A 16,615-nucleotide genomic window follows, 5' to 3' on the forward strand; every position below is an offset into this window, starting at 1 on the left:
GATGAAAGTTGGAAATGTAAATATAAAGAAGGGACTTTTTATCATTTATGGTAGAGATGTGATAAAGCAAAGAAATATTGGAGTAGGATTCACATCTTAATACAGAAGATTCTCAAAGTGAATATAAGGATAAAACCAGAAACTTTTCTTCTGGGTTTAATGGAAAAAGACTTGGGGGGGGGGGGGGAATTTGGAACTTTGATGTTATTTATGTTGACAGCTGCAAGATTACTTTAACACAACTATGAAAGGACACTTTGAGTCTTACAATGGATGAATGGTTGCAAAAGTTGACGGAGTTAGCAGAGATGGCCAAATTGACTGCTTTGATTAAAGAAAAATACATTTGTTTTTATTTGGAATCCGCTTCTGGACTTTATGCCTAAGGTGGAAAAAAATAAAACTTTGATTTTGGGTTTTACTGATTAGTAGGTTTTTTGTTGTAGAAATGGCTAGTTTATAATATTATTATGTAAAAGTGAAAACTTGAGGTTTGATGTTACTATTTTTTCTACTGCACCAAAGGGAGTTTTTTTTTCTTTCTTCCCCTTGCCCCACACCTTTTCCTTCCCTTTTTCTTTCCCTATTTTCCTACTATTTTCTTTTTTATTTTTGTATTATATATTATTAATAAAAAATTAAAATGTACAATCTATATAGAAGAAAATACTGATTCTTTAATTTCCTATGATCAGAGAAAATGAGTAAGAATTGACTAATAAAATTCAAATGAAAATTACAATTCAAAAAACATACCATACTAAAAATGAAATTACATAATTTTGTAGAGTTGTTTCAGGAAACAACTGACTTGGAACTGAAAATGCATATTAAGTAGGGAGAAGAAAAAACAGCCCTAAATTAAACAATTGAAAAATAAATCTGCTCAAATAACATAGCTGTTATTTGAATTAAAAATTGAATCTCCTTGAAATAAAAATATGACACCGTTAAAATACTGTTTCCAGCACACAAATACTTAAATGTTGTTAAAATATTGTTTCCAGCACTCAAGACTCCTTTAACACACACACACACACACACACACACACACACACACACACACACACACACATATATATATATATATATATATATATATATGTATATGTATATGTATATGTATATGTATATGTATATGTAAACTTACTGGTATAAGAATATCAGTGGTACCATACAATTAATCAAGACTTTGTATTATATCTAAGTATATGTTTGCTTTCAGTAACGATGGTCATACTAAATGTGATATCAGTCATGCAGTTAGAACCAATGTGATTATTAAAATATGAGTGTGGTATCTGATATGCATCATACCATTCTGATACAATAGAAATAGTACTGAACATTTTATAAATTTAGAATTTTTTCTTGATAAACTACATACTTTAATAAATATTATTTCACTCATTAATCTTTCCTAGCTATTTAACAAATATATTCTTACAAATGTTTAAATAATACATGGTAATAGCACAAGTGCCATCATATCTCTAATTATATTCAATTATCAATTATCTATGCAAATTTATTTTGTATAATCCCATTGTTCTTGAATGGTTTCTAATATATAAATAATATTAATGCTGATACTAAAAATTTGCTTTTATTTCTATTTCTATTTCCTTTCTAAAAGTGTAGCTGACAGTGCATATGTATCTTTTGCCGATATTTAACTGAATCAATGTTGACTGTGTTGTAGCTAATCATATATAATCATATATATAACTGTGTTGTAGTTAATCATATATAACAAACCTAGCAGACAACTTTGTTTCCCAAAAAGTAGAGAAGGGAACAAGAGGATCAGCCATATTAGATTTAATTCTAGTAAAAGAGAGGAAATTATAGAAGGTGTTGAAGCCATAGGAACCCTGGGGGCAAGTGACCATGCAATATTGGAATTCAACATTATGCAAACACAAGTAGTAGAAAAAGTCAAACTAGAGTCTTGGATTGTAAGAGAGCTAATTTCAATAAACTTAGAGAGAGCTTGGGAAGAATTCCATGAATGAGAATCCTCAAGAGGAAAACAACTCAAGAAGCTTGGGAAATTTTGAAAAGTGAGATTACAAAAGCCCAGTCTAGCACAATACCAATGAAGAAGAAAAATAACAGCTCCCAAAAGAAACCAGCATGGCTGCATAAAGAACTCTCTGACAAATTGAAAGACAAAAAAGTTAAGTATAAAAAGTGGAAAGAGGGGGACATAACTAAGGCAGAATATCAGCAAATAGCCTGAGCCTGTAAAGATGAAATAAGGAAAGCCAAGGCTCACAATGAAGAAAGGCTTGCCACAAAAGTAAAAAATAACAAAAAAAAGCTTCTTCCAACATGTTAAAAACAAGAAAAAGGTTAAGGAAACAATTGGTCCATTGCTGGGAGAAAGTGGCAAGAAGGTGACAAGCAACAGGGAGAAAGCAGAACTATTTAACTCATTTTTTGCATCTGTCTTTACACAGATACACACAAAGGGATAAAACAGTCCAACCTATCAAAAACAGCACCACAAAAATCAGATTAGGAACACAAATTGAAATAAGGAAGAAAATGATAATTGAGCACCTGTCTACCCTAGACGAGTTCAAATCACCAGGAACGGACAGTTTACATCCCAAGGGATCTGAAGGAACTGGCAGATGAGATCTCAGAACCACTGAACTATATCTTTCAGAGATCCTGGAGCACCGGGGAACTGCCAGAGGACTGGAAAAGAGCTGATGTGGTTCCCATCGTCAAAAAAGGGGAAAAAATAGATCCAGGAAACTATAGACCTATCAGCCTGACCTCAATACCAGGAAAGATTCTGGAAAAGATAATCAAGCAACAAATTAGCAAACACCTAGAAGTAAACAAAGTAATAGCCAAAAGCCAACATGGGTTTGTCAAAAACAGATCATGCCAGACTAATCTTATTGCATTCTTTGACAAAGTGACAAAATTAGTGGACCACAGGAATGCCGTCGATATAGTTTACTTGGACTTCAATAAGGCATTTGATAAGATAGACTATAACCTACAACTAGGTAAAGTAGAAGAATGTGGGTTGGACAGCATCACCCCAGATGGATTAGTAACTGGCTGACCAACCGCACTCAGTGTGTAGTCCTCAATGGAACTGCATCTACATGGAGGGAAATATGCAGTGGAGTACCCCAAGGCCCTGTTTTAGGCCCAGTATTCTTCAACATCTTCATCAATGATTTGGATGAGGGAATAAATGGGGAACTCATCAAATTTGCAGATGACACCAAGCTGGCAGGAATAGCCAACACTCCAGAAGACAGGATATAGAAGGATCTTGACAAACTTGAACATTGGGCACTATCTAATAAAATGAAATTCAATGGTGAAAAGAATAAGGTTCTACATTTAGGCAAGAAAAATGAAATGCACAAGTACAGTATAGGTGGTACCTTGCTCAATAGTAGTAACTGTGACAGGGATCTTGGAGTCCTAATGGACAACCATTTAAATATGAGCCGGCAGTGTGCAGCAGCTGCCAAAAAAGCCAACACAGTTCTAGGCTACATAAACAGGGATAGAATCAAGATCACGTGAAGTGTTAATACCACTTTATAATGGTAAGGCCACACTTGGAATACTGCATTAAGTTCTGGTCGCCACGATGTAAAAAGATGTGGAGACTCTAGAAAGAGTGCAGAGAAGAGCAACAAAGAGGATTAGGGGACTGGAGACTAAAACATGAAGAACAGTTGCAGAAACTGGGTATGTCTAGTTTAATGAAAAAAGGACTACGGGAGACATGATAGCAGTGTTCCAATATCTCAGGGGTTACCACAAAGAAGAGGAAGTCAAACTTTTCTCCAAGGCACCTGAGGGTAGAACAAGAAGCAATGGGTGGAAACTAATCAAGGAGAGAAGCAACTTAGAACTGAGGAGAAATTTCCTGACAGTTAAAACAATTAATCAATGGAACAGTTTGCGTCCAGAAGTTGTGAATGCCCCAACACTGGAAGTCTCTAAGAAGATGTTGGATAGCCATTTGTCTGGAACAGTATAGGATTTCCTGCCTAGGGGGTTGGACTACAAGACCTCCAAGGTCCCTTCCAACTCTGCTATTGTATTGTATTGTATTATATACACATATAGATGTGTGTGTGTGTATTTATTTCAATTTCTGCATCCACCCATTTCAGTCCAACTCAGGGTAGTTTTTGAGTGTGTGTGAAGATAGAAGTATGCTAACAAATTGTTCAAGTTTGTATTATTAGATTAATTTGTGTGAAGAAATTGAATTGTCCTGCTAGGCGCATATGACTATTCATTACATTCATATGTGTTATTTTTGTCCTTTGGTTTTAACAGTTAGATCAGGCTGGATACCACCACCACCTGCTCTACCTCCCAGGCCCTTTGTATCACAGGTGTGTTAATAATTTCAGCATGATGTTATGCTTAATATCTATCTTAAAAGGGAGAGATAAGAGTTTTTTCTTGCCCAGCCATCTATCAAAGCTCACAAGACAAAAACAGCATCATTAATTATAATTTTAGGAACTATTCAGTAGCTAATTTCAACAATACATCCTATAGTTTAAAAATAATGGTATTCAAAGGGAAAAGGGGATTGAGAAAATGTCTTACAATAATCTATTATAAATTCTGTAATTTTTCCAAATAATCAGTAATTCAAATAATTTTCAGTATCTCAAACAATCACTAAACAAAGTTAAAGACTACCTGTATGTAGAGATTCTTTAATGTTATAACTTACAAGTATTTTTTATACATTTTAACAACATGTTTCTCGATGGAACTTAAGGAATTGAAAATATCAGTCAACCAGCACTGTCCTAAACTTTCTGAATCTTTTCTTCATATAATAATAATTGGTTAATCCTGCTCTTGTTATGCAAAATGCAGTTTGAAAAAAGATTCCTACACATTGAAACTTATTTTGGAAGTCTAAATGATAGTTTCTAATAAAACTTAATTGCTTGTCTTTGAGACAGTACTTTTAAGATTACTGATGAATTCTGACTGCCCAGTATTATATTAACTATTATGCTGATGATTTCTAGAGATGGAGACATATATTTTTTATTTCTATCACACTTTTGGGTTTCATGGATAAATCAGATCTAATTAATATTTATAATGTTTACAAAATTTCTATATGTCTTCTATAAATAAGTGTGTCCATAAATATTAGATATTTCATAGACATTGTGATTAGGTAGTGAGAAGTAAATATTATACAGCATACAGCATTTTATAATAAATCATACTTCACAAATACCTGTTTAATCAATTAAACATACAGTGAGAAGGTTACTGTCCCAAATGTTTCTTTTCTAATTTTATTGGAATAATAATGGGTAATTTTTTTCTTTTCTATTTTCATTAAAGAATACAGTCTCATAAATATTTACTCAGCAATAATGGTCTTCAGAACCATGTTCTGTGGTACATATTCTTTTGCAAATAAGTGTAGGACTTTTGTCTATGCTTATGCTCAAACTTCTATATTCTGGTATTATCATTTGCTGTTAATACTGGTTTACCTTTTATATGGCTTGTAAAAAAAACCAGACTACTATAACCCCTTTAATTTACATATAATAATATAAAAATACCATAGAAAGGCACCAGGTAAGAAACCAAGAGACAGTTAAGTTCTAGTCCTGTCTTAATCAGAAAGCCAACTAACTCACCTTGGGCCATCACTTTCATTGCAAATTATTTCCAGCCAGGAAAACTGCAGGGACTTGTTCAGGCACTTGTCAGGAGTAAAAACTTGACTCAAAGATACCAAACAAAAAAAACCAACAAAGGTAGTAGAATCTATGAGGATGCATGAATTTCACCTGATTCTGATGCCTTTTATGACACGTAACACATTTTCAGACTACTACTATTTCAGCCTATCAGAACAAGTTCAGTCACTATTTGTAAAGCTTAGTCATTGTAGTCTAAATGTAAACCTGAAAGGAAAAGGTAGATTTTAAATGGAAAATAACAAAGAGCCAAAAACCTCAGATCAGTGTTAGGCTTAATAAATTCTGAAGAATTGAAGGACTCACATATTACCCTTGAAAGCCCCTCTCAGGAATGTTTTGTTATTGGAAATAATATTGTAAACATATAGGTCTACTTTATGCAGAAGGCTAGAATCTGCTTTATTTTTGAAATAATATGATCAAGGGCTACTCACCAATATCTGAATCACACTGATTTCTTTTGTTTTAAGAATGATTACACCACTACTGTGGATTTTTTATAACTGGATAAGCAAAAGACCTCTTTGGCAGCCCTTCAGCCCACATCAAGCTCTTCAGCCCACATCAAGATCCATTATTTCTATCATCAAAAATATTGGGCATTCCTGAATACAGATAGTCCTCAACTAACCACTTTTGTTTAGTGACCGTTCAACGTTGCAATGGCACTGAAAAAAGTGACTTATGACCATTTTTCACAATTATGACCTTTGCAGCATCCCATGGTCATGTGATCAAAATTCAGATGCTTGGTACCTGGTTCATATTTATGACCATTGCTCTGTCTAAGATCATATGATCGCCTTTTGCAATCTGAAAAGCAAAATCAATAGGGAAGCCAGATTAACTTAACAACTGGGTTACTATTTTATCAGCTACAATGATTCATTTAACAACTGAGGCAGAAAGGTTGTAAGATGGGGCAAAAGTCACTTAACAAATGTCTCACTTAACAATAGAAATTTTGGGTTCAATTGTGGTCATAAGTCAAGGACTACCTGTAGTGATGTAGAATCCAGTAGACAAACATAATACTTTCACTTGTAAAATTGGGCATATTAAAAATCTTAATTGTAAATTTGCAGCTATAATTTTGTTTAGACAAATAATACAAATGCTAATAAATAATAAAAAGAGGATCAGTATGGAAATATTAAGAGCAATAGTGATCTTGTTAATTTTATGTTAGTTGTATATTTAGGAAGTGTTTCCACACAAGTTGCCATTTGACAATTTTCCTTTTATATCTTGTTTTCTCCCATTCTTTGACTTCTTGCTGTCATTTTCCAGGGTCAGTTATATTCATATACAGTACTGTTCTACATAAGAAAATCTGCTTCTTTTTAAACCAAAGTTTGGTTTCCTGTTTAAATGTTTATTATATTTATTCATTTTTCTTCTGAATTCCTACTTTACTTGAGAGTCTGACTGTTCCCCAAAGAAGAAAACCATTCTAAAAACATTCTGCAAGTTTAAAATTAAAGTTAAAACTTTAGCCTAACATTTATTTATTTAACTATTGCTTTTTCTGATCATGCTACATAAAAAGATTGACTCTGATTGTGTCCTGCAGGTTTCTCTTCCTGTCATAAATACTGCAACAAGCACTCAACCCAAATCAAGCTATATGAACTTCACTCTTCAGAAACAGGTAGACTTTTAAACTATAAATAAAAAACAAGCTTTTTTTATTCTTCACAGTTTATCTCCCATCTTTATTACTTTTATAAATGATGCCTAAAGTGGGACCAGAACTCACAATTTCCTGGAGTCTGGTCTGGTACCTTAACTGGTACCAAACTGGACTCACACACACACACACACACTCACACACACTCACAGAGTAAGAATTGTTACTTTAATACATTACTTTAATAAGTTAAAGGTGAAAAGGGTATTTTTAATTGAGGTTAGCAAACTAATTTTATTTAATTACGTATTTCTTTATGCATACATAAGTGTATGAATACAAATTGGGATGGAGTTATGTATGTATATTTGTTTCTTAGAATAGAGTGATGTTTTAAATCTGTTCAAATATAGACAAATACAATATACGATTGTTTATAATAAAACTATAGAAATGTAGTTTTAGGGATTCTTCCTTCCTTGTAAATTGTTTCTAACCATGGATTATATGAGTAATAGAAAAGTTTCTGTTATGCCTAATTTGTAAAAAAAAAAGTGTGTACAGAACATAGTACATTCATGAGGATATGCAAGAAAAGACTTTTGTTGTTTTTCTTTATTGTTTTTCAGCAGCCTTATACACAGAAATGTCTGAAAACACTATACAGGTAGTCCTCAATTTACGACCACAATTGAGCCCAGAATTTATATTGCTAAGTGAGAAATGAGTTAAATGAGTTTTTTCCCATTTTATGACTTTTCTTGCCACAGTTTTTAAATGAATCACTGCAGTTGTTAAATTAGTAACACGATTGTTAAGTGACTCTGGTTTCCCCATTGACTTTACTTGTCAGAAGGTCACAAAAGGGGATCACATGATTCCAGGACACTGTAACCATCATAAGTGTGAGTCAGTTGCCAAGCATCCAAATGTAAATCATGTGACCATGAGGATACTGCAACAGTCATAACTGTGAAAAATGGTCATGTCACTTTTTTCAGTGCCGTTGTAACTTCGAACGGTCACTAAACAAAATGCTGTAAGTCGAGGTCTACCTATATGAGTGGTCAAGGACTTTTTTTTTCAGGTTTTAGCATTATTGAAGTTCAAAAATATCCTTGGAATTAATATATAAATCCAATTAAATAACCAGACAGAATATGCTTGTGTATCCTATTCTTTTGCACTCTTGACCAGCTAGACAAAGCTTAATCTTAATGAGAAATCATTAAAATTGTTTATGAATCTATCAAGCTTTGTGTGATATAGTTCATTCCTCAAACCATAGAGAGACATTACTGTACACCCGTGAGAATGCAGTATAACTTTGTAAAGTTCCTAAAACAGTGTTTCTCATCCTTGGCGACTTTAGGTCCTGTGGACTTCAACTCCCAGAATCCCCCAGCCAGGACTTAAAGTCGCCAAGGTTGAGAAACACTGCCCTAAATGGTTTCACAAGGATTTGAATAAACACGAAGCTACACTGAGGTAAAGCTTTTTTATTTTGTCTGTTAAAGGACAAATTTAATTTTCTCAACATCATGCTGTCATTATCATTATTGCTGCAGCTGGAGAAAATAATAATATTGAATGAAGCATAACTTAGTTTTTTTTTAAACTAACCAAAAGTTGGTATTTTGGCCAACGCTAAAAGCCATCCACTCGTCCTGTAGGTCTCTAGGTATTAAAGCTATCAAAATGTTATACATACTAGTTGGAACTTATAAATCAGCTTTGTAGAGAACTGGAATTGTTATACACATATGGGTTACATTACTTAATGGGGTTCTTGGCTGAAAAGAACATACCAAATACAAGTGAAAAAAAATCCGTTTCCAGAATAGAGGAATGATGGAAATGATTTAAAGGGAAGGAGGATTTTGGCATTGCGCATTCTTTAGCTTCTTTGATTAATTGTATCTGGTTTCTAAACTTTCCTGTAACTTGTTTCAGATAGCTGAGCAGCATTATTTTAATATTGTTATTATGCATAGGTTATTGAGAACCACTATGATAGTATATGGAACATTCTAGAAAAGGGCTGAAGAGTCTTCACATCTTTTGTCTGACTGGCTTACTAATATGTATATGATATATTTCAGGAGGATGGGTGGGAGATAATGTAACTTGGTTCTAAAGCTTGATTAATTTCAGTAATTTTTAAAACCCTCACAGGAATAACTATATTTTGAAAGCCAGATGGCAATCTAGGCCAACAGAAAGATAGAATATTTCTTTTTATTCATAATATTATTTAATATCAAGGTTTTCAGTACCAAAGTAAGGTAGACCTCCTTTCTTTGTGCTTTGGGCAGATGGTCTCTTGTTTTTGTGGTTTTACAGTGAGGAGAATTATCCCAGTAGTAGTAGTAGGCAAAAGTATAAACACTTCCAGGCCTGGTGCCTCCTCTCTAACCCCATGTATTTGGGCAGTGCTCTCATAGAATATAAGATTCTATGACCTGCTGTACATGTAGTCCTTGACGTATGACCATAATTGAATCAAACATTTTTTTCTTTTTTTAAAAAAAACATTTTTTTAAATTTTTAAACAAACAACTACAGACAAACATAAAACATAAAACCGTCTTCCAGTTTCGTACAGTGTGTCGATTGGTTACAAAACTTTTTTGTACATTCTCACCATAGTCTTCACTTACACTTTATATAGAATCTCGTATTATCAATCTGATATATATGTATACCATTATTATCATTATTATACATTTATTTGACTATAATTATCATTACTTCATTTTATGTGAGATATTCTACATTTTAGGTAAATTTATATTATGACATTTCATTACATCATCCTAAATCCATCCAGTAATAATATAAAATTCTTTGTCTAACCATTAATAAGATAAGTCCCATGTTTTATAAAATTGTTTATCTTTGGTTACCAAACTTGTATGCATGCTCTCCATAGTCCTCATTTACAAATTATATAAAATCTCATATTATCAATCTAATATATATGTATACAGTATTATTATTAATCATTTATTTGACTATAACTATTATTACTTCATTTTATACAAAATTTTCTAACTTTAAATAAATTCAAATTAATTTTTATTATAACATTTCATTACATCATCCTGTATCCATCCAATAGTAGTGCAATCTTTTATTTTTTACCATTTGTGGTATTTGTATTCTAATTGCTTTTTTAGTAAATATTGTATGGACATCTCTTGGCAGTGAAACTTATATTTCACTGCCTATCTTGTGAAGGTTCAAAACCCCTTATCCGTTCCTTCCATCATCTTCCCTTTAGTTATCACCAATGCTTCTGGTGAAAGTAATTTCTATCGTTATTTCTGCCAAATTTTCTCCCTTTTCTTCTTCTATCTTCTGGAATCTGAGGTAAAATTCTAGTCTATCGATCTCCCATTCCAATATTCCACTCTAATCTTTTTCAACAGCACTCATTCTGCTGTCAATATCTCCAATTTTCTTATCTCTTTGTTCATCTTTTTCTTCAGTTTTTTGAGATCTGTCCTCATATTTCATCATCTTTTGGTGAGTATTCTCAATTTTTTCCATCAATTTTTTCTGTTCTTTGTCCAATAATCTCCAATCTCTTTTCAATGCTCTCTGTTCTTACTTGTATTTTTTGAATTTCTTGCATTATCATCTTCAATGTCACTTCCTTTTCTTTTCCCTGTTGCAACATCGGCTTTATTGATCTTTTCCTTCCAATAGTGCACACTGCCACTTTAAAATCCAAGGCTCTTTTCCAAACAAAGTTAACTGTTCTCTTTCCCAGTTCAGTGCAATCTTTTTTTTTCCACTCCAAGCTTTTTACTCTGATAGTACCCAGAGAAGGACCTGTATAAACATCCGTGCTCTTCCCATTATCATTTTCAATAAACAAAGTCCTTGAAGTGTAACACCATCTCTTACTTTGCACAAGATTATCAAATGCTCAAACGTAGAGAAGAAAAACAATATTTCCAAGCCTCTAAGTGGCAGTGTTATTTCTTTTCATCTATTTTCACATCCCTCTTTATATTCCAGGAAAGAAAGAAAAAAGATTTTTTTTAACAAGAAAATATTATAAGGCGTTGAAAAGAGAAAAAGAATGAAAACCTTTTTAAAAAGAGAAAAATAAAGTCAGTCTTACTCTCGCCGCTTGACCTCTTCTGTTTTCAGTTTTAACTTTACTTTTAATATTTGGGGTGTTCTCTCATCTAATAGTAAAAATTTATCTCACCAATTTGGCACACTTTCTCTCCTGCTTGTCTTCCGTTTCTGTAGCTCTCCCAACTTTCAGCAGCTTCAATGGCTGCTTTTTTGCCGCCGGAAAAAGGGCTTCTCCTGGATCTACCAGGGACTTTGCTATGTCCCCGGGATCAGCAGGATGTGCCCTTCTCTATCACTGTCTCTACGGGATGGTTTTGGTCCGAAAGGACCGTCCAGCGGCAGAGATATCCTGAAGCTCCAAGATCGCACGTCGTTCATCATGATATCAGCTCCGCCTCCAAGTCAAACATTTCTGTTGCTAAGGGAGATAGATGTTAAGTGAGTTTTCCCCCATTTCTTAACAACTATTGCCACAGTTGTTAAGTGAATCACTGCAGTTGTTAAGTTAGTAACACCATTGTTAAGTGATCCTGTCTTTTCCATTGACTTTGCTTGTCAGAAGGTTGCAAAAGGTGATCATGTGACCCCAGGACACCACAACCATTATAAATATGATTCAGCTGCCAAGTGACCCAATAGTTGTAAGTGTGAAAAATGGTTATGTCACCTTTTTTAGTGCCATTGTAACTTCAAATGGTCACTAAATGAATTGTGTTAAGTCTTAGGACTACCTGTAATTTCACATAGGTCAATTTCTATATAGCAACTATATTGTTTAGAAACCAACAAAAGTATTGGAAATCAGTGTAATAACATTTCAGTTTCTCTCCTGGCCTTAAAGTCTATTCATCAACCATATTGTTTCAGAAGGACTGATCCAGCATGAAATTATCAGCTGGTGAGAAAATGTAACAAGTAGAATTTACTTTCAGGAAATTTTGGAAATATTTTTCTTCTTCATCACAAAGTCTGATCTGTGCTATTGCATTTTTTAAGACTACAGCAAAACCACAGTGCCATTCTTAAACAACCCATATAGAGATGTGAATATAACTAATGGTGTTATGTAACTATAAGTTACATAAACTGCTCTAATGTAAAATATTGAAGGGTGGCCTGCAATTTAAGGCTGATTGATATATGGGGATCTTCTTATTCTTGCTGATCATGAGATTGTTAGAGTTTTGGCTTTAGGTTATTGCTGGTAAACAGGTTTCCATGTGGAGTTTGACCATATCCATTCATGATTTACTTGTAAATAAGTGGATTTCTTATGTATAACCAAAACATGGGTGGGTGGGTGTCACAATATCAATAAACAACTATCCTTGGCTCAGTCATATAGTGAAAGTCCTGCCCCAGCGTTTAGATGCTTTAGGAGACTGGATAGGAAGAAGCAAGTTGAAGCTAAATCCTAGAGAGAAATTGTGTGATAACATTACCCCCAAAGGATTAGGTTATAACTATATATAACTTCAGTATAGATACTGAATTACTCCTAGATAGGCAGGTAAAAGCCATTGTTTCCAATATCCCGGTTACATCTCATATATGAATGCGATGTTCTGTGTACAGGGTTACCTTGGCAGAAGCTGTAGTTGGTACAAAATATTCCTGTGTGACAGTATAAAAATGTAGTGAATAGTCTCAGAGTGAGATGGGCAGTATCTAAACTTAATAAGTAAATTTGGTAAATGAAATAAGTAAATTACTGTGAATCACCTTCCCACCAGGCAAAGCAAGAGGAAAAATGTTCATGCTAAATTTGCAACTTATATGTTGTGGACAAGCTGAATAAATTCAGGGCAACCAGGTACCTTCATGGGGACAATTAATTTCAAATGTTTCCAAAGTTTGGAGTGACTTGACCAATAATGAATGGATTTCATGAATGATTCTTATGAATCTATGAAGCAGCCCGTAATGGCAGCAAGGCTGAAATCATAAATGTGTTTGCTTATTTATTTAGGGCAACTTTTATGTCATCTCTGATGCTTGGCAGCTGATACAATTCAGCCCAGCATACATTCTTATCCAGGAGACAATCCTATTAAACCAATTCATCTCTCTTCATGATAAAATAATTTACTAAAATCCAGTTGTTTAACCCTTTATGTCCCAATGTAATAAAACAAAGCACAAATAAATAGATAACCTATTTTTGGTTTCAAAATAAAGGAAGTGCTGTATAAGATTTCATGATATATTTCCAGAGTCACAGTAACAAAAATATTCAGGTGAAACATTTTTCTCATGTTTGCTCTATAGCTGGTTACTTTAATTCTTTCTCAACGTACAATATTTGGAATTGCTAGCTTTAGGCAATTGTAAATACTGTATGGTGAAAAAAAAATCTAAATACTGTTATGTTGAGGTACTGACTATAGGAGTGCTTCACTCTATTTTAAAATATTTTGACAGATTCCACTAGGTGGCACTTTAAGGATATAGCAACCAGTTTTTATCTCTGTTAGTTTTATTATTTAAAATAGGAATGCATAATATTTATGTAGCTCCATTTTTCCAGGTTTTGACTTGAACATTCTCTGGTGGAATGTATTACACTGAAAACAGTGGTTGCAGCTTGGCCATCATTGTTTTCATAATTTATTTTTACATGCTGTTTGTTAGATATTAACATATATCGTGGCAAGTCTCCTCTCTGGTCCGCTGCTACAGCGGGAAACAGGTATCGTTCTGATTGGTCGAGGGACGTACCCGATCCCTATAAAAGGGGAACCCTCTGACCACAGAGCAAGCTGGATCACTACTACTACTAATAAAGAGCTGTTAAGTCACTTCGTGTCCGCAGTCTGTTCTCTCGTTGCCCAGATCTAACATTGGCGACGAAGGTGGGATCGAGAGACAGATAGGACGAAGAACGCTACCTCCAGAATCTCCGGATTTGATCCAGCCTAGGAATTCGGCAGAAATTCCGGCAGCCATCTCAGGTCACCACAGCGCGGCAAATTCAAACGAGAGAAGATGGCAATGCACACTCCCCCCGCTCCATTCGACCCAGCGAACGACGAATGGGAAGCCTTCATGATTCGTTTCGAGTGTTTTCTCGAAGCGAACGAATACACGGGGATCACCGACGCCCGGAAGAAAAACATCTTCCTCGGCTACTGCGGAAAAGAAGTCTTCAACACGGCCAGAGACCTCACCGCGCCTACTCCAATACAGGCAGTATCATGGACGGCGTTGCAACAGGCTCTACAGACTCATTACGCGCCAAAACCTTCCCGCCATGTTTGCCGCCAAGCATTCAACACGAGGAACCAGAAGGTGGGAGAATCTATCAACCAGTACGTTGCAGCTCTACGAAAAGCAGCCACACATTGTGGATTCAGAGACCTGGATGAGCAGATTATGGATCGACTCGTTAGTGGGCTGAGAGACATTTCCCTACAAAAACGGCTGTTAGCCAAAACCAATTTAAGCCTACAGATTGTACTCGACGAGGCAAGAGCTTCAGAAGCAGCAGACAGATCAGCGGAGACAATTCAACGCGGTTTCAACACAGGCCAGCCAGCGCCAAGACACACCAGAGTCCACTACGAGGACACCATTCCAGATTTCGAGGATCCCGAGCTCGAGGAAAGTCACCTGATGCGGAGCAGTCACGTGAGACCTGGGGGGAGACCCGGATCCAGTTTGCCGCCCTGCGCAAGCTGCGGAGGGAATCACCCCGGTCTACCTGTAGGTTCAGGAACGTTGTTTGTTCGCACTGCAACAAACTTGGGCACATCGCACGAGTGTGCCGGAGCAAAGTCCCTGCCTCACGGCAGCCACCCATGTACCGCCAACAGAAGCCCAACCCAGGGGCTTGGCGAAATCAAAAAGGGCGCCCAGAGAGAAATCCACAAGTGTTTACCCAGAGAGAAAATTCCCAAAGAGCTGAGCGAGCGTATCCCCAGAGAGATTACACACAAAGAGCTGAAAGAGCGTTCTATCAAGACGCTCAACGAGAGTATTTTCAGGATACAGATGCTGAAATAGAGTTGACCCAGAGAGAGGAGTTGCGAACGTATCTCACAACAATAAGTCAGGTCCGCACCAAGCGCCCAAAAAAGCTGAAAGTCACAGTCCTCTTGGAGGGCTCACCTTGCGAGCTAGAAGTTGACACGGGATCGTCCCTGACGATCATTTCATGGGCATCCATGAAACAGGCTATCCCTAGCCTCAAAAAGAGCCAACTACGCATTCCAGACATCCTGCTGCGAGACTACCAGGGGAACCAAGTCCCCATCGTGGGCCAAGGCACATTCCAAATCCATTTCAAGGACATCGTAGCCCAGCTGCCCGTGACCATCGCCAGCGCGCCATTACAGAACCTTCTGGGATTAGATTGGTTTGAAGCCCTGGGGTTAGAAGTCACCGGAATCAACGCCGTGAGAAACAGCAGCGCTGAACAGATTTTTAAGGAGTTCGAGGATGTGTTCAGCCCCGGTCTTGGTAAGTATGTGGGTAAACCAATAGCATTCAATTTAGACCCCAAAGTGGCGCCAATCCGACTTAAACCGAGACGAGTGCCTTTTGCACTCCGCCCAAAAATAGATAAGGAGATAGATAAATTAGTAGAGCAAGGAGTCCTTGAGCCGGTGGATCACGCGCGTTGGGAAACTCCCATTGTGACCCCAGTCAAGCCAGATGGGTCAGTCCGCATCTGCGCGGACTATAAATGCACAATTAATGTTGCGCTACAACAAAGCGCATATCCTGTGCCTGTAGTACAGCACTTATTGCACTCGTTGGGGCCAGGAAAGATATTTGCTAAATTAGACATGGCACAAGCTTACCAGCAGTTGCCCGTAGATAGCGCCACAGCGGAGGCCCAAACTATAGTGACGCATAGAGGAGCATTCAAATGCAACCGACTACAATTCGGTGTGAGTATCGCTCCAGGATTGTTCCAGAGCGTCATGGAACGACTTTTGCAAGGGATACCGGGAGTCGTCCCTTATTTTGACGACATCTTGGTGTCCGCTGCAAACGAGGAGCAATTAAATAAAAGAGTCAGAACTGTTTTGGCCAGAATCAGAGAAAGGGGTCTCCGCCTAAAAAAGGAAAAATGCCAAATTAACGTGCCTAGCGTAGAATTCCTGGGTTATAGAATCGATGGTCAGGGAATACACCCCACTTCAAA

The 16,615-nt window shown here is 36.1% G+C and overlaps 1 protein-coding gene across 7 annotated transcripts in view; it reads left to right on the forward strand.

The window, feature by feature from the left end:
* REPS2 (RALBP1 associated Eps domain containing 2) overlaps positions 1–16,615 on the forward strand; it is a 93,367-nt gene that overhangs the window by 59,928 nt on the left and 16,824 nt on the right. For 6 of the 7 annotated variants that reach the window (XR_014175023.1, XR_014175024.1, XR_014175025.1 and 3 more), the window contains 2 exons: positions 4,330–4,388; positions 7,318–7,395. Coding sequence is in view for 4 of the 7 variants with exons in the window: in XM_081948768.1 (XP_081804894.1) it covers positions 4,330–4,388; positions 7,318–7,395 (137 nt within the window). In the remaining 3 variants the exon portion in view is untranslated. The remainder of the gene's footprint in view (positions 1–4,329; positions 4,389–7,317; positions 7,396–16,615) is intronic. The other variant, XM_081948770.1, reaches the window with a different exon arrangement.

The sequence above is a fragment of the Natrix helvetica genome, assembly GCF_964273705.1.
Source record: "Natrix helvetica genome assembly, chromosome: 3".
NCBI classification, from domain to species: Eukaryota; Metazoa; Chordata; class Lepidosauria; order Squamata; family Natricidae; genus Natrix; species Natrix helvetica.